We start from the raw sequence: 18,533 nt of genomic DNA, 5'->3' as shown, positions 1-18,533 counted from the left end.
CTGCACTAGCCTCTCCCTGGCATGTAATACGCCTATGCTCTGGACATCTTATACTGCAAAATATAATAACCACCTGGATGGGATGGGTGGAGTGCACAACCAAGTAGACACAGCCGCTCCCCCCATGTGGAACACAGAAAAAAGACAGCTTTGGTCAGCTCTCCGAGAACACCATTCACACTAGGCAGGAGAACTTTGCTATGGCTGAAATTGCAAACACACAAAAACACAAAAAAATGCAACTTACTATACGCCATGGAGAAGCCAGAGTACAGTGTAGGGTCCATCCCGGCATGAGGCCACCTTATTGGGGTGGGATGGCTCACACTGGTTACAAATGGTGACCATGAGCCTCGTTATTTTTATGGAGATTTAGCTGACCAAATTTGTCTTTTTGTCTATATCATAGAGGCATGTCAAAAGTTTTTACAAATGACAGGTATACTTTTACCACTTACCAAGCAGGTGGCATCGCTGGTTAGATATCAGTGAAAGCATTCAGAACATACCTTTGTTGCCTGTGTCTTTGTTTTTATTTCATAAAAAAAAAACTTTAGTGTTAAAAGTGTCAAAGAGGCAGGGCCTATTGTTTCCTGGGCCCTAGCACAGGTTGGGATTGACAGATTCCCTTCAAGTGTCATTATACAGTAGTGAGTCCTTATATAATACACTGATTACAGGTTATGTCCACAAACATTTACCCTAAGAATGAATAGTATAAGGGCCCTACACTAAACAGGCTGAATATCTGCAGAAAAAAAGTGATAGGCCCAGGAATAAGCTGATGTTTGTTTGTTGGCTGATCGCATGGATTTAGTATGATATAAAAAAATAATCTGATTCACCGTTTCATAGGTGATGTGAGGCCGATGAATGATAAAAGGGCCTCACAAACAATCCAGTGATTGTTCAGGAGGCCCTGGCCTCATCATAGTTAGGGTAAGTCATGATCGGTACTGGTTTAGTGCACATATAGGCCTGTAATATTAGGTAATAATAGGTAATATTATAGAGGTTTGTGAACTCTAATGCAAAGTATATATGGAGTAGATGTCCATTGCTACCGATGAGGTCAGATCAGAAACGAATGTTATAGCTTATTGGTTATTATATGGCCACATTTGATACTCTAAATCCTTCCTCCATAAAATGCTGTGCCCATTTTGTCTTCAAGCGGTACTCCAGCGAAAATCTCATTCTTTCAAATCAGCTGGTTTCAGAAAATTATATAGATTTGTAATTTACTTCTATTTAAAAATCTCAATTCTTCTACAACTTATCATCTGCTGTATGCCCTGCAGGAAGTGGTGTTTGCTTTTCAATCTGACACAGTTCTCTCTGCTGCCACCTCTGTCCATGTCAGGAACTGTCTAGAAGAGTAGCAAATCCCCACAGGAAACCTCTCCTGCTCTGGACAGTTCCTGATATGGACAGCGGTGGCAGCAGAGAGCACTGTGTCAGACTGGAAAGAATACACAACTTCCTGCAGGACATACAGCAGTACTGAAAGACGTGAGATTTTAAATAGAAGAATAACTTTCTGAAACCAGTTGATTTGAAGGAAAAAGATTTTCAACAAAGTACCCCTTTAAATAATACCTACCCTATATAAATAAACCCAAAAGGGGCTGTCCAATCCGGACGATTCATTCCCATATTTCCTTCTAGTGCAAAGAAACATCACAGAGATGAATTTTTAGGGCAGCGATCGGCTAATATGGCTGCGCTTCTCGTGGTCAATATTGCAAAAGTAGCCCTTATAATACTAAAGAAAAATTCCAATAGATCTGCGAGTAAAACTGTTGTAGTTATTGCATTTTGGTAATTGCTTGGCTGTTTTATTCTAGGTTTCAATTATAGGTTTTGCTTTTCTCTATTGTTTACTTCTTGACCTTTTAAAGCTGCGGTTCTATTTTCACTTGTCAACATTTTGTGAAAGGTAAAACAAAAAGCAGCGTGCTGTGAAGTGCAGCTATATTAAACTCAAAAATACACACAAAAAAACACAATACTTTTCATAATTTAGCTTTTATCTATGAAAAGCTCATTTGTCAATATTGGTCTTACACTTCTAACAAGTTTTTTTTTTTTCATATTTCTCATTTGGATGACTACTTCCCTGATCAGATGCTGGATTTGATGTTTGGGTAACACATTAACAGACTATACATCACACACTGACTTTCAAGCATAATTATTTTGAGCAGGAGCATAAATCACTATCAGATTAACTTCCTCTGTCAATCACTTTTCTTGCCGATCAGAATCCAAAATAAAAATCTCATCCTAACCTACAAATTTTAATGTAATTTGACTACATAAGTCAAAGGGATGTAGAAGAAAATGGATGAGAAAGCAGGAGCAAATGCCTAAGATTTCTTATATACAGTACAGCAGAGCTTCTCAAAATGTGATGTTGGGTTGAAGGGTTAGGTTATACAGGTGGAGCAGTATTTATTGGTGCAGCATGATGTTGGATTATACAAATGGAGCAGTCTTTATTGGTGCAGTGTAGTGTTGGGTTTTACGGCTGAAGCGCTATTTATTAGTGCAATGATCTTGAGTTATACAGGTGAAGCAGTATTTACTGGTGCACCATGGTGTTGGATTATACAGATGGAGCAGTATTTATTGGTACAGAGAAGAGTTAGGTTTTACAGGTGAAGCACTATTTTTTAGTGCAGCGTGATGTTGGGTCATGTAGGTCAGCACTATTTATTAATGCAGTGTGATGTTGGGTTATACAGATGGAGCAGTATTTATTGGTGCAGTGTAGTGATGGGTATTACAGGTGAAGCACTATTTATAAGTGTAGTTTGATGTTGTGTTATACAGGTAAAGCACTATTTATAAGTGTAGTTTGATGTTGTGTTATACAGGTAAAGCACTATTTATAAGTGTAGTTTGATGTTGTGTTATACAGGTGAAGCACTATTTATAAGTGTAGTTTGATGTTGTGTTATACAGGTGAAGCACTATTTATTAGTGCGGCGTGATATTGAGTTATACAAGTGGAGCAGTATTTATTGGTGCAGCATGGTGTTGAATTATACAGGTGGAGCAGTATTTATTGGTGCAGTTTAGTGTTGGGTTTTATAGGTAAAGCACTATTTATTAGTGCAGTGTGATCTTGGGTTACCCAGGTTGAGAAGTTTTTTTGCTGCGCTGTGGTTTTGGTTTGTCACTGATAGAGAAGTATTTATTGCTGCACTGCAGTGTTGGCTTACTACAGGAGAAGCCGTATTTATTTCTGATTTGGCACCGCTATGTATCGCCTGGTGAGGCCTGAGAACAAAAAGTTTGAGAAGCCCTAGATTAGAGGATAACAAAAAAACCCAGATTAGTGGATTACATCACCATGTATGACATGTAGAAGTCAAAGGTGCTATGCCAATGGGTAAGAATAGGAAATGAAATGGTAGATTGATGTTTTGCTGACTTTATACCTCCGTGCGGTGGGAACTTAACCTTACGCACATTTAATTGTGAATGAGATTCTTACAGATGAGCAGAGCCGACTACAGTTTCCCTGAGCCTTCCGGAGAACGGGCTTTATCAGTCGAGAGGCATCAGCTTTCCAACCCCGGCTCATTTACATTGCTCTCTCAGTAGGAATCCACAGAAGAGTAGAACATTTTATTTTCCATATAAAAGGAATATTATTCTGTGGTGTCTTCACTTTGGAGAACGCACTTTGTAAAAAATAATTAAAGTTCTTTAGCGCTCATTCATCGGATGAATAAGAAGTTGACCTGAGTTCCTTCTGGAGGAACATGAATTAGAATAGCTGTCGCCGGAAATTTGTATATCCTTGCTTGATCACTTCAGGATATGTGATTCTGGGCAGAAGGTTTCAGATCTCGCTAAAGCTTTCAAGTATGGAGAAATATACACATACTGACTTCTGTGACTGCTGCCCAGAACAGGTAAGAAGAAATGGAGAAGATATTTAAACATCAAAGAAAAGGAGATGAGGTAATTGAGAAGGATCCGCCACCCACCGCGGGAGAGATTAGTCTGCAGGTTGTCACCATTCACTGCTGGGTGGAAGCACATCAGCGGGGGACCAGTTTAAGCCTACAGAACCTCTGCATATGGATGGGATTAGCTCTACACTACTTAGTAAGTGCTGCTAAATGGAGCTCCACTTATATTGTTTTACATATATATATATATATATATATATATATACACACACACTCATCTTGCCACTCCTCTTACTGTAGGTGGTTAATAGAATTGTGTGAATCCTCTTTTCCATATTAATATAGGAAGCTAAATTTCCCATCACAGTACGGCAACTATTCATATATTATAGTGTGGAGGGGAATATGGGGGATGTGAGGACATGTATCTGGGGAACAGAGAAAATTGAGAGCAATGTGAGTCCTGGCAGTAGCTTAAAGGAGTAGTCTGGCGGATTATAAACTCTAGCAGCCGGCAGGAGCAGAGGGAAAATTTATTACAAGAAGGCTTTTATCTCTCCCCGTGCCCGCGGTGAGTGGCTGCGGGACCCCCACCAAAAGTCATTTTCCTCATAATTGTGATGCCTTTGCAAGCTGATGGACTGGCCGCTCAACCAGTCAGTGACTAAAGTGGCGTCTTGCCCCAGTCACTGACTGGCTGAGAAGACAGCCCATCAGGCAGGTTGTGACGTGTCAGCTCTGAAGGTCCCGAAGCCTGATGGAGGTTCTGAGGTAGGTATAATTTACCAGACTTCTTCTATAAGGGAAGGAAGCTAAGGATCCTTTAACTCCAGCGTTCTTCCTCCTTTACGTCTCTGACATCCCCCTCATAACCTACAGCCACTTAGTGCTCAGTCCCCGGGTCAATGCTGCAAGAGATTCCATACCCACCCTTTGGCGCTGCTCAGACCCCCCCCCCCCCATTTCTATGTGGTTAGGGAAGGGTGAAAGACATGGAAGATGGAGCATCTAATGACGCAGCTCTATGACCCTTCTTCCCGCTTCTTCTGGACATGGTCCTACTGGGACCAGTTTGCAGACACTTTTGAGTTCAAAACCCTCTCAGTCTCAATACTGGGGTTCTTCTTCCTCTCCCCCCCCCTTATTTATTTATTTTTTTTGCCCCTCTCCTTCTGTTTTCTGATACTGGTCTGGGAATCTGTAAAAGTTGCTTTTTGGTGTGGTGGCCAGACAAAAAAAAAAAAAAGTTGCTTGCAGGCACACATGCCGAATCTTCTATAAATCTTATTCATTTAACTCTATGGCGTACCAGATTGGATGTCGGGGCAAATAATTCAGCTTGTTGCATCCCGAATTTCTACATGGCATGGCACCATCATGCCAAATTTTTCAGGGGGCAGAGTATCAATGGAGACCCTTGAGTGAGTACTGCATGGAATTATTTTGCTGATCTCCCTGTGCTCAGTGATCGCTGTGTTTTACAAATGGTCAGGACCGCTTTCAGACAAGGTATGGTATATAATACCGTAATAGACTGCATTCACATGAAAGGGAGCATTTTCTAGGCATGTGTTGTGACCTGCAAAGAAGTCATTAAACAAGGGGAAAGCTGAGCTCTGAACTTGTGTTATCTATATACTGGTGTCACCTTACACTGTATTCCTATGTGTGATGATAAGGAGGACACTTCGGCAAAGTGATCTTTGCAGAATAGGAAGTCTCAGTTTAATATAATGCCGAGGGTGCAGAATGAAAATTGCAAGATTTTAGGATTACAGTAGTACCTTGGTGTAAGAGTAACTTAGATGGAGAGCGTTTTGCAAGAAGATCTCACAGTTTTTCAAAATTGTAACTTTGTAACTGAACCTCCTCATCCGCCGCAGGACGTACCGGTGCGTCCTGTGGTGGGAAGGGGTTAAGTATAAAGAAACTGTTTCAAGTTATATAATTCTTATGCAAAAAGTCACTGTGGCACCTCATGGAGGTCGAATCCCTGTTGTCTGAATTACTTTGCAGTCGGCAGCTGACGATATGGAAAAGTGCATACATTACCTATCCAGGCTGCAGGGCTCCTCCTGCACTCTGCTTCTCCGCGGGTCCCGCGCGTTCCAGCTTCAGAGCGGCCTGCATTATCTGACAGGCCGCTCAGCCAATCACAGGCTGGGACTGCCGCGGCCAGTAATTGGCTGAGCGGCCTGTCAGCTAAACAGGCCACCCTGAAGCTGCATCGCGTGGGACCCGGGGAGAGGAGACCGCAAGAGGAGCCCTGAACCATGGTTAGGTAATGTAAGCAGTTTAAGCAAGGGCTGCAAGGACATTGGTAATGATGTCCCTGCTGCCCTTGTTAATCGATTATAAAGCCGTGTAATAGGCCCAGTAAACAAGCGCCGATCTAGCAGATCAGCGCTCGTTTACATTATTGATTGGGGCCCCCATCGGCCCATGGAATAGGACCCTAAACCTCTGTGACAGTATTTACCTCAGGAAGAGGGAGAGAGTTATAGCACTCGGCCTGTGACAGGATATATCCTCATCATAACTCCCATTCTCTCTGAGATCCCCTCACACAGGCTGCTGCAGCATAAAGGAACTCTTCTCTCCTCATTCACATGTACACCTATATTTATAGGCCCCCAAGGTTATGACACATCATAAAAACTTATCATTTAAAAAAAAATGAAAGTTACTTAATGGTGATATATACATATTTGGCTTTCTATACATAAGGCATTGTTGTAGAAGCATCGGTCTTCGGCGAGCTTCAGCACTATACTAAACACCTTATGATAATTCATGATAATATATAGGGGTATTACAATAGAAGGCAGTAATATGGCATCTGAATCATCTGGGTAGGTGTTATCTCCGCAGTCGTCTTTTGTCATCCCGGCCTTCCCTCAAGGACATGGCGCTATTTTCCAGGAGACCATCTATGCATGACAATGACAATGCTTCCCCCATCCCATTATACTGGAAAGATAAACTGATCTGCACATAAAGTATATACCCAACAACGACGTATCACCTCCATAAATCACTCCACATAGCAGACCATATATAAAGTTATTTCCCATATAAATCGTTTTATATGATGCCTGTATTACATATATATGTCTTATACAAGCATCCTATAAAATGATTTATATGGGAAATAACTTAAGAAATTTCACCTACAATATGTGTTCATTCGTTTCAAAACCTATTACTACAAAGTCACCAGAAATATACCGTATCCTTAAAGGGGAAGTTGACCAAAAATGTTTTCATTCAAATCAACTGGTGCCAGAAAGTGCCAATGATTTGTAATTAACTTCTATTAAAAAAAAATCTCCAGTCTTTCAGTACTCATCAGCTGCTGTATGTCCGGCAGGAAGTGGTGTATTCTCTCCAGTCTGACACAGCGCTCTCTGCTGCCACCTTTGTCCATGTCAGGAACTGTCCAGAGAAGTAGTAAATCCTCATAGAAAACCTCTCCTGCTCTGGACATAGGTGGCAGCAGAGAGCACTGTGTCAGACTGGTGAGAATACACCACTTCCTGCAGCACATACAGCAGCTGATAAGTACTGGAAGACTGGAGATTTTTTAACAGAGGTAAATTACAAATCTCTGACACTTTCTGGCACCAGTTGATTTGAAAGAAAAAATTTTGGGGGTGAACAACCCCTTTAAAGTAAACGTTCAATTATCTTCCATAACCCCAAAATGACGAGATGATAAATTTCACGTTGTATCTTTATAGGGGTTAGAGTCCAGTCCCCCAACTATTCAAAATTTGCTGTTAAAACTTTTACTTAGGTTGTACAAAAATTCCCATAAGCCAACAAATCTATATATGTAAGGTGACCAGTTATAAGCAAACAATCCAATATACTCCAATGTCAGGGCCGTATTTGCCACTAGGCACCCGTTGACGTCCGCGCACGGGTCGGTCGGTCAGGGAGGCAGCCAGGTGACAGGGATGGAGGCAGGCTTGGAAGTTACTCTCTAATGCAGCGCCGGGGTGAGCTTCCGGCACAGTCAGCCTTTGTATCACACACACCGGGAAGCTCAAAGCTGCGGCCCCGCGCTGCCCGAACACCTGCTCGGCAGCGGCGTAATGACGTCACATCATGTACGCTGCCGAGCAGGGGAGTTCGGGCGCCGCTGACCCGCAACTGTGAGCTTCCGGCGTGTGTGATACAGAGGCTGACTGTGCCGGAAGCTCATCCCGGCGCTGCATTAGAGAGGAACTTCCAATACTTCGTCCCTGTCGCCCGGCTGATCCCCCTACCCCCCGGCTGATCCCCCTGCCTGTCACCTCAGCTGCCCCCCATATTCTCCCCCTGCCACCCTCCCATCTTTCCCCCTCCTGTCCCCCTCATCTTCTCCCTCCTGGCCCCCCATATTCTCCCCCTGCCACCCGGCCATCTTCCCCCCTCCTGCCCCCCCAGCTGCCCCCTCATCTTCTCCCTCCTGGCCCCCCATATTCTCCCCCTGCCACCCGGCCATCTGCCCCCCTCCTGCCCCCCTCATCTTTTCCCTCCTGGTCCCCCATATTCTCCCCCTGCCCCCCTCCCATCTTCCCCTCCCTGCTGCCCCCCTCATCTTCTCCCTCCTGGCCCCCCTTATTCTCCCCCTGCCACCCTGCCATCTTCCCCTCCCTCCTGCCCCCCCAGCAGCCCCCCTCATCTTCTCTCTCCTGGCCCCCCATATTCTCCCCCTGCCACCCTCCCATCTTCCCCTCCCTCCTGCCCCCCCAGCTGCCCCCCTCATCTTCTCTCTCCTGGCCCCCCATATTCTCCCCCTGCCACCCTCCCATCTTCCCCTCCCTCCTGCCCCCCTTAGCTGCCCCCCTCATCTTCTCCCACCCGCCCCCCCATATTCTCCCCCTGCCACCCTCCGATCTCCCCCCCCCTCCTGCCCCCCAGCTGCCCCCCTCATCTTCTCCTCCTGCCATCCCAGCTGCCCCCCCATCTTTTCCCCCTGCCACCCCAGCTGCCCCCCAACTTCTCCCCCTGCCACCCCAGCTGTCCCCCAATCTTCTCCCCCTGCCACCCCAGCTGCCCTCCAATCTTCTTCCCCTGCCCCCCCGATGATCTCCCCCTGCCATCTCAGCTGCTCCCCATCTCCTCCCCCAGCTGCCCCCATCTTCTCCCCTGCCATCTCAGCTGCCCCCTATCTTCTCCCTCTGCCCCCCAAGCTGCCCCATCTTCTCCCCTGCCATCTCAGCTGCCCCCCATCTTCTCCCCTGCCATCTCAGGTGCCCCCCATCTCCTCCTCCTGCCCCCCATCTTCTCCTCTGCCATCCCAGCTACCCCCCCTGCCCCCATCTTCTCCCCTTGCCCCCAATCTTCTCCCTTGCCATCCCAGCTGCCCCCAATCTTCTCCCCCTGCCACCTCAGATGCCCTCCCATCTTCTCCCCCAGCCACCCCTAGCTGCTCCCCCTCCCCGTTGCCCCAGCTGCTCCCCCTGTACCCCAGCTGCTCCCCGTCGCCCAGCTTCTCCCAGTCACCCCAGCTGCTCCCCCTGTTCCCCAGCTTCTCCCCCTCCCCGTCACCCCAGCTGCTCCCTCTGTTCCCTAGATTCTCCCTGTCGCCCCAGCTGCTCCCCCTGTTCCCCAGCTTCTTTCCCTGTCACCCCAGCTGCTCCCCCTGTCACCCCAGCTGCTCCCACTCCCCCTGTCACCCCAGCTGCTTCCCAGCTTCTCCCCCTCCCCCTGTCACCCTAGCTGCTCCCCCTGCCACCCCCAGCTGCCTCCCTTCCCCAGTCACCCCCAGCTGCCCTCCTGCCCCAGTCACCCCCAGCTGCCTCCCTTCCCTTCTCACCCAGCTGCTCCCCTTCCCCAGTCACCCCCAGCTGCCCACACTGCAGACGAGTTGTGGTTGGAGAAGTCTTCATGATGCTGCGCCAGATGGAGAAGAAAGCAAAAAGTGAGCGATGGCAATCGGAGAAGACGTCACCTGTGAGTCTTTAGTAACTGCACTGTAATCACTTCTATAGTGTGCAGAGCCTGTGTACCATTGGGGTCTAAATGGGTCAGTGTATTGTTTGCGGTAGTGTACTGACACAGCCCTGCGGTCACTACAGTACACTAGCACAAAATTTTAAACTAAGACCCAACTACAACAGCTGCAGGCACTACAACTCCCAGCATATCCTGAATGCTGGGAGTTGTAGTGCCTGTAGCTGTTGTAGTTGGGTCCTAGGTGCATTATACACTGGATGCTTTGTGGGAGATAAGAATACATAGATCTGTGGGGGCTCAGTGTAGGAAAGTGACCCCAGAACAGCACTAATAGGGTATAGAACAAAAACATCTCCCCCTATCCCCTATTAGTAATGTTCTGGGGTCACTTTCCTACACTGAGCCCCCACAGATCTATGTATTCTGATCTCCACAAAGCATTCAGGATCCAACTACAACAGCTGCAGGCACTACAACTCCCAGCATTCAGGATATGCTAGGAGTTGTAGTGCCTGCAGTTGTAGTGCCGGGCATCAAGCACAGCGGCACCCCAGTACCCAGCACCCAGTACTACTGACACCCGCTCAGTAGTACTGGGTGCTGGGGTGCCCGCCTGCCAGCTGTGCCAGGGTATACACCTTGCATGTAACCTGCCAGTGCCGAGGGGGAGGGTGCACGGCGGGGGGGGGGGGGGGGGGGGGGGGTGCACGGCGGGGGGGGGGGAGGGTGCACGGCGGGGGGGCGGGGGGGTGGGGGGGGGTTATCTCAGCATGCAAAGTGCCTAGGTCAGCATGAACTCTAAATACAGGCCCGTCCAATGTATAGGACTAGGAGGCATGCAGGTATACACAAACTGTAATAGTATCTGGGAATATACATCTCCAAAAGATACATTGGCATCTATACTGTCCTTCTCAACTTCTTTCTAACTCCTGACTGAGTATATAATAAAGCCCCCATTAAAGGGGTACTCCACCAAAAATCTTTTTCTTTCACATCAACTGGTGTCAGAAAATTATATAGATTTGTAATTCCCTTCTTTTTAAAAAACTCCAGTCTTCCAGTAATTATCATCTGCTGTATGTCTTGCAGGAAGTGTCTTATTCTCTACACTGTCTGACACAGTGCTCTCTGCTGCCACCTCTGTCCATGTCAGGAACTGTTCAAAGAAGGAGCAAATCCCTATAGAAAACCTCACCTGCTCTCCATAAAATTAAAGGTTTGGTAAATGGGGGGTGGGGGGGTGGTTGGGGGGAGTGTTGTGTGTCTCTCCCTGCCCCTGTCTCACTTAGCAGCTCTTTCATCCCCTCTTTATAGACATCAACGGGCAGCATGTAATCTCATCTCTCAGTAAACGTGGTGCATTTTTATAAGTTTCTCAGAATAAACTACAAGTTGGAAAAGAAAGAAAAGTGAAAGCTGTCTGAAGCTCCCGGCTCCTGTTATTCCTCATCAGCTCTCTGCTGCCACCTCTGTCCATGTCAGGAACTGTCCAGAGCAGGAGAGGTTTTCTATGGGGATCTGCTGCTGCTCTGGACAGTTCCTGACATGGACAGAGGTGGCAGCAGAGAGCGCTGTGTCAGACTGGAGAGAATACGCCACTTCCTGCAGGACATACACCAGCTGATAAGTACTGGAAGACTTGAGTAAATTACAAATCTATATATTTTTCTGAAACCAGTTGATTTGAAAGAAAAATATTTTTGGTGGAGTACCCCTTTTCGGTGGAGTGACACCCTTGTCACCATATTCCTGGGTGTCCCTGTTCTTTGGATCTTGTAAAGGTGACACGCTAAGATACAGGGTCAGTGGCAGAGCGGATTTGTAGAATATTCATGTCTTTGGTCAGAATATCCTATATACTGTATGGCTCGGTTACAGGAGTTGTTTCATTATTAGAACTGTCTGACTGTGGGGTGTTCCAACTGCTAGGACTCCGCCGGAATCGAAGCAAAATCGGAACAAAGCAGCAAGTACATATGTGGACCAGAGCCGTCTTTCCCATTGGGCAGGGTAGGGGACTGTCTGGGGGTCCTCCTGTGCTCTGAACTGACTGTAAAACACTGACTGCCTAAACCCCTATTCCACGGAACGATTATCGTTCATAAACTCGCTCCAATGACCGCTCGTTAACGATTTTTTTTTAGCGAATGATAACACATAACGTGAATGATATATGTAGTGTAACGATTATTTTGCGGTCGTTACATGGTCGTTTAAAACGTTCGCCGGGGTGATCATGACCATACGGCACACCTACTTTTTTTAAACCTTTTTACGAACGACTGAAAGATTTCTAATTTTACGAACCGATTAGCGAATTATCTTTCAAAGACCAACAACTTTTTTTTTGACATGCTGAAAAACTATTTTGAACAACAGTATAGCGATTTCGCCTTTGTCGTTCGCTCGTTTACACCAATTCCACGAAGCAATTATCGTTAACGAGCGGTCGTTGGAGCGAGTTTATGAACGATAATCGTTCCGTGGAATAGGGCCTTAAGGAGCCATGAGCAACTCTCTCCTCTACCTGTCAATGTCATACTCTCTAGTAGGAATGGGGCCACCGAGGGGAAGCTGAAATCCCCCCAACCCCACTTACTGCAACTTCAAATCTGCGCCATCTAATCTGCTGCAGACCTGCTGCAGATCCTGTACGTGTGAACGCAACCTTAAGAGGGGGATCAGTAACAGAAAAATAGAGCTCGGGGGCCCCTATACAGATAGGCCATATAGGCTGGTTAGGGTATGAATTGATCAGCATAGAATTTGGCCAAAACAACCCCTAAAAAAAAGACCACAAATAAAACCGGTTTACATCAGATCAGAAACGTTACATTATATTCATAGGAAACCACTGTGAGCGCATAAATAAAATGAATGTTCTCCCCGCCGGGCTGGCACTGATGCCATCCTGCCACATCTTGAACATAATAGATACGCTGGCATGTAAAATAGAGAATGGATCGTTTCAGATATGTTGCCAAGGTATTCCGACTGTGCTTCTGTTCCCCTTGTAGTTAGAGGCGAGTCAATTAAAGTATTACTTGCTTCATGGCACTACCTAAGGTATAAAAGATGGGTGCAGCCATTCAGCTCTAATCTCCCAATATATTTCTGTTTAGATTGTTTAACAGGAATAGGATGATGGAGCTAAAGTACCTAGAACATCAGAATTCCTACTGATCGGACCAATGCACGTTAACCCATTCACTCCCAGGGCATGCTGCTGCTGTTCTGCACTTTAAGGCCGGGTTCACATTATGTAAGACAGCAGCCATTCTGTGAGCTGGCCGCTTCACAGAACAGCCGATGTTAGTGAAGATCATCCAGGCTGGTAAAGATGATCTTCATTTCTGTTGAATTGGGATGGGAACTCATTTGGGTGCTCCCGCATCCCAATTCATCATTGAACACAATGGAGAATGCGGCCAGAGCAGCACTCTCCATTGTGTGACCTATCAGGCTTGTGCGGCCGCTATTCAATGAATAGCGGCGCACAAAACGGTCATGTCCGCAAGGGATCCCAGCCAGAGTGTATACTATGTGCATAAGCTCCAGCCGGGATCCCATTGACTGCAGTTTAACGTAACTTTTATAATAATCATGGCTGTTTTGCAAATCAGCAACTTTCGTACTTCCATACAGTTCACAGCTGCTGCTTTCTGCTGAAGACACAAAAGTCTGTGTGTGAGCTTTTCTCTCTGTCTCCCCCAACCCTCTCCTCCCTTCTGAGACAGCTGATGTAAACAAGTCCCTGGCAGGCTTTATCTGCAACATTGTAGCTTCTTTGTAATACTGGGACGGTTAATCTGAGGTCAAGTTGCTGATTAACTCCATGTGATTAACCTTCCCAGCGTTACAAAGAAGCTTCAAAGTTGCAGATAAGGCCTGCCAGGGACTTGTTTACATCAGCTATTTCAGAAGGGAGAGGGGAGGAGGGGGAGACAGAGAGAAAAGCTCACACACAGATTTTTGTGTTTTCAGCAGAAAACAGCAGCTGAGAACTGGGGGAAGGAGACTGAAAAGATGATAATAATAAGTATGGAAGGAATCCCCATGGGCAGCAACATATGAAAAGTTATATTTGAGTGGGAATACCCCTTTAATATCTCATGTGAAAATGAGCGGAGAACACAAAATAATCATCTTCACAATATGAAGGTGCCCATACACCATACACCAAGTTGGTGGCCTCCCGACTCTCTAAGATAATCTACTGCTTGTTGTCAGGGGAACAGTACATATGTGGAGAAGACAGAGCCTAGAAAAGGCTGGGGTGTATAGCTGCCTAGTGAAGAGGATCCACACAGTTCCTTAAAGGTAAATGAAGGCTTCCATCTCATTTCTGACAACCTAATAAAGCTCAGGGCAGTTATTGCTTGTGTACTATGTTTGACTATGCGTATTTTATATTTTATACACAGAACGTCAATAGACATATACTGCTGCTAAAGCCGTAACAGGAACATCTTTGGGTCTTAGGGTCCTATTACACGGAACGATTTTTAACGATTAATGACTAAAGATAAACGATCGCAAACGGCATTGTTTATCGTTAACCTGAGATCGTTCACCATATTACACAGAACGATGGTCGTTATTGCGATCGTTACTATGATCGTTTACTCCTTCTGATCCCAGTAAAACATTGAACAATGTGCTATTATGCTGAACGATTAGTGAAAAAATGCAGAACTTGAGCGAACGAACGTGGAATTACAGCGAATGATTAACGATAATTTTAGGTTCAGATCTAAATCAACAATAAACGACACAGGAACTATTTTTTGATCGTTGCCTGCAATTACACAGAAAGATTATCGTTTAAATTCGAACGATTTAACGATTTTTCGCACGACAATCGTCACGTGTAATAGGGCCCTTACTTGACCCAGAGGCTCTTAAAAAGTGCCGGGAATACATCACTTTTATTTTCTTCTGAGAGTCATTAGGGGGACTGCCAACCCGCCAAAGGGGATATTATAGATCTATTATAGATAATGCAATGATCCCTGGGAAAATAAATATACAAATAAGCTCTTCTCCATATGGTAAAGAGCTTGCTCTCCAGTGCCACCTACTGGGGGTACAGCTGTACACATGGCTTCTTGAAAGGATTCCCACAAATATTTTTACACCTCTTCTCTTGCCTCTTTTCAAGTCATTAGTATGTGAGCAATACATAAATCCCACATAAGGGCCGTGAAGTCCCACGTCATTACTATACACTGTCAGTCTAAGCACACGACTTACTGAGCTTTGCACAGCTTCTCCCAGGCCTTATGGTATTTTACAGGATCTTCTGTCTTGGTTGAAGGTTCCAGTTCAGCGGAGTCTATATACTGATGAGAAAAAAATATATAAGATTCTGTATACATCATCTGTCAGTTCTTCTTCCAAACTTTTTACACTATAACTTTTCGAAAACACAAGGGAATGTGAAAGGGAATGTGTCGCCTAGATTTTCTTTTACTGATTAGAGTCAGTTACTAAAACGTGCTCTTTTAATCTGTTTCTATTTTTTTTACTGTAATTTTTACTTTTTGTACATTGTTATGGGGGCGGCCATCTTGCCTGGGCTGTTCTTAACAGCATTTAGTGACATGCTTTACAGCAACCTTATAAAAAAATCAAACTGGGACAGCACTGGAAAAAGTGGGAAAAAAAATCAAGAATGTTTAGATGGAGTGCACATCTCACCGCACAGGACCCTTCCGTTCGGCTTCAATCCAATAGTAAACGTAGGAGACAGCACTTCTTTTCTTTTTTTTTATTCACATCAATTTACAAGAAGTGCTGTCTCCTACATTTACTAATGCTTTACAGCAAGACTCATGGACATAGACGTCAAGAGACAGAATCTGTCCCCTTGGGATGAATGTGAAACATTACTGGGCGCACTGTGACCTGTGAAGAGGTCATTCCACAGGGAGCTGCTATTGTCTCCTCTATATACAGGTGCCTGGTAGGGATGGTCTGAACCTGCTTCGGTTCGGGTTCGTAGGAACCCGAACTTTTGGAAATGATTCCCGCTGTTTGCCCGCTCCGTGGAGAGGGTGGATACAGCGGGAGGACCGCCTGGAAAACTGGGATACATAACCATAACCATAGGCTGTATCCCAGTTTTCCAGGAGGTCCTCCCGCTGTATCCACCCGCTGCACGGAGCGGGCAGACAGCGCTAATCTGATGTTGAGCGTTCGGGTTCATACGAACCCGAACCGAAGCAGGTTCGGACCATCCCTAGTGCCTGGGTTAAAAATCCCACCAAGGGCAACATCTGCAAAGAGTTTGTATGTTCTTTCCGTGTTTGCGTGGGTTTCCTCCGGGTACTCCGGTTTCCTCGCACATCCAAAAACATCTGTGTGCTCTATACAAATAAAGCATTATTATAGGTGTCACATGACGCTGCAATGGTGTACAGATCACTTTACAGCAGCCTCCTCTTATCACCACAGACACAACAGGAAGTCTCAGCTTAGTTTTAGCCCCAGTGGTGAGAATGAGAACTGCAAGATCTCAGGATTATTTTATAATATATAAAGAAAAATGGAAAATCTGAAAAAAAAATTCAACAAAAATTCTTAAAAAATGTTTAATATAAAAACATTATTTATATAATAATTCATTATCTGCTGGTACATTACATTTAATGAACAAGAACTAGTACCTTGTATCATAATATATGTATGCTGCCCAGACAGCCGCCTTCCGTGTCTTATCATACTAAGAGAAAAACTTACCATTAAATTCAGCTTATGATTGATGGCCAGGGCGGAGTGCTCCAGAGCCTTGAAGACCGATGTGTAACAGTCACTCAGTTTGGTGTATTTTCCAACCAGAGCTATGGAGCAGGTCTGCAGAAGACGTTCATACCTGGTGGAAAAGGTCACAAGGTCACAAGGACATGCTTTTCAGACCCCCAGCAATTCATCTGCAATCTGTGGGATTACTGAATTACCCTACAGTGTCAACACAAGGGAAATTAAAGGGGTATTCCAATTTTTTTTTTTTTCATGTACACTTTAGATACTATTCCACGGAACGATAAACGGCCTTATCCGGACGATTATCGCTCTGTGTAATAAATACAACGATCAGCCGATGACAACGATCATTGGCTGATCGTTGATTTAGGTTTGGACCTATAATTGTTGGCCACCGACCGCACATCGCTACGTGTAATAGTGGTGCATGGCCGGCGGCTGACGATATGCAAAGTGCATACATTACCTGTCCATGCTGCAGGGTTCCTCTTGCGCCCCGCTTGTTTCCGGGTCCCGCGCGCTGCAGCTTCAGAGCGACCTGTCTGAGCTGACCGCTCAGCCAATCACTGTCCGGGACCGCCGCGGCCAGTGATTGGCTGAGCGCCCTGTCAGCTAAGACAGGCTGCTCTGAAGCTGGAGCGCACGGTACCCGGGGAGAAGCAGAGTGCAAGAGGAGCCCTGCAGCATGGATAGGTAATGTATACAGTTTAGGCAAAGGCTGCAAGGACATCGGTAACCTGTTATACGGCCCTTGTTAGACGATTATCGGGTCGTGTTATAGTAAATGTAGATCAGTGCTTGTTTACAGTTATTATCGGGCCCCCATCGGCCCGTTTAATAGTCCCCTTGGATTAAAATATTGTCTCATATTCCTTTCTAATACCGGCGTAGTTGTCAAGAGCTACTCAAAGATTAAAGGGTTAAGATGTGCTGGAGAACCTTGGCTTCTGGCATTCACGTGGATGTTATTATGACATATCTCCTACCTAGCTAAACATTGTATAGACCAACAATACCCCTACCTGGCAATAAAAGGAAAGTCAGAGATGGCAAAGCTCCAAAAGGTTTTACAAAGAGTGTAAATCCCACCAACAGGATAACATGTATGTATACAGTGCAAAAACTGACAAGCAAGGAACACGACAAAAAGTTCATGGTGTTGACTTGTTGATCTCTCCAGAGATCTTGTGGTGTCCGTACCGCGATCGTCTGCTTTCTTTCTAAAGGGTAGACCACACTTGTCCACAGGCTGAATACGGTGTTGCCTTTCCTCTTCATTTACTTTACCTTATGCAACCTATAGACAGGTGTGATGCAAAGGCAGACACATTATTCTAATCCTGGACAATCCCTTTAAAACTGGCTTCACATTGCCATTCACATTCAAGTCCGTCGAAAATTTTTATTAAAGTATTGTATTACCCCCCAAAAGTTATACAAATCACCAATATACACTTATTACAGGAAATGCACATATAGAGCTTTTTTCCCTGCACTTACTACTGCATCAAGGGTTCACTTCCTGGATAACATGGTGATGTCACTTCCTGGATAACATGGTGATGTCACTTCCTGGATAACTTCCTGCTGGAGATGCTAAGTGTCCCTCCAGTGCCCTGCGTCCCTCAGTGTCCCCCTGCCATTAACCTCTCCAGCAGCCACAGCCCGCACAGCGCTGGGAGTCGGGTTGTGACATCGCCATTTTATCTAGGAAGTCACATCACAATTTTATCCAGGAAGTGACATCAGCATGTTATTTAGGAAGTGACATCACCATGTTTTCCAGGAAGTGACGTCACCATGCTATCCAGGAAGTGACATAATCATTTTATCCAGGAAGTGACATCACCATGTTATCCAGGAAGTGACATTACCATGTTATCCAGGAAGTAA

At 45.5% G+C, this 18,533-nt stretch overlaps 1 protein-coding gene across 4 annotated transcripts in view; it reads right to left on the bottom strand.

Moving 5' to 3' along the window:
• CTPS2 (CTP synthase 2) overlaps window positions 1-18,533 on the bottom strand; it is a 135,461-nt gene that overhangs the window by 76,746 nt on the left and 40,182 nt on the right. For all 4 annotated transcript variants that reach the window (XM_069946281.1, XM_069946282.1, XM_069946280.1 and 1 more), the window contains 2 exons: window positions 16,617-16,749; window positions 15,129-15,217 (listed from right to left, as the gene is read on the bottom strand). In XM_069946281.1, coding sequence (XP_069802382.1) covers window positions 15,129-15,217; window positions 16,617-16,749 — 222 coding nt within the window. The remainder of the gene's footprint in view (window positions 1-15,128; window positions 15,218-16,616; window positions 16,750-18,533) is intronic.

Source organism: Dendropsophus ebraccatus, chromosome 11, assembly GCF_027789765.1.
Source record: "Dendropsophus ebraccatus isolate aDenEbr1 chromosome 11, aDenEbr1.pat, whole genome shotgun sequence".
Classification (NCBI taxonomy): domain Eukaryota; kingdom Metazoa; phylum Chordata; class Amphibia; order Anura; family Hylidae; genus Dendropsophus; species Dendropsophus ebraccatus.
The sequence above is the reverse complement of the archived record's forward strand: the minus strand, read 5'-3'. Positions and strand labels throughout refer to the sequence as shown.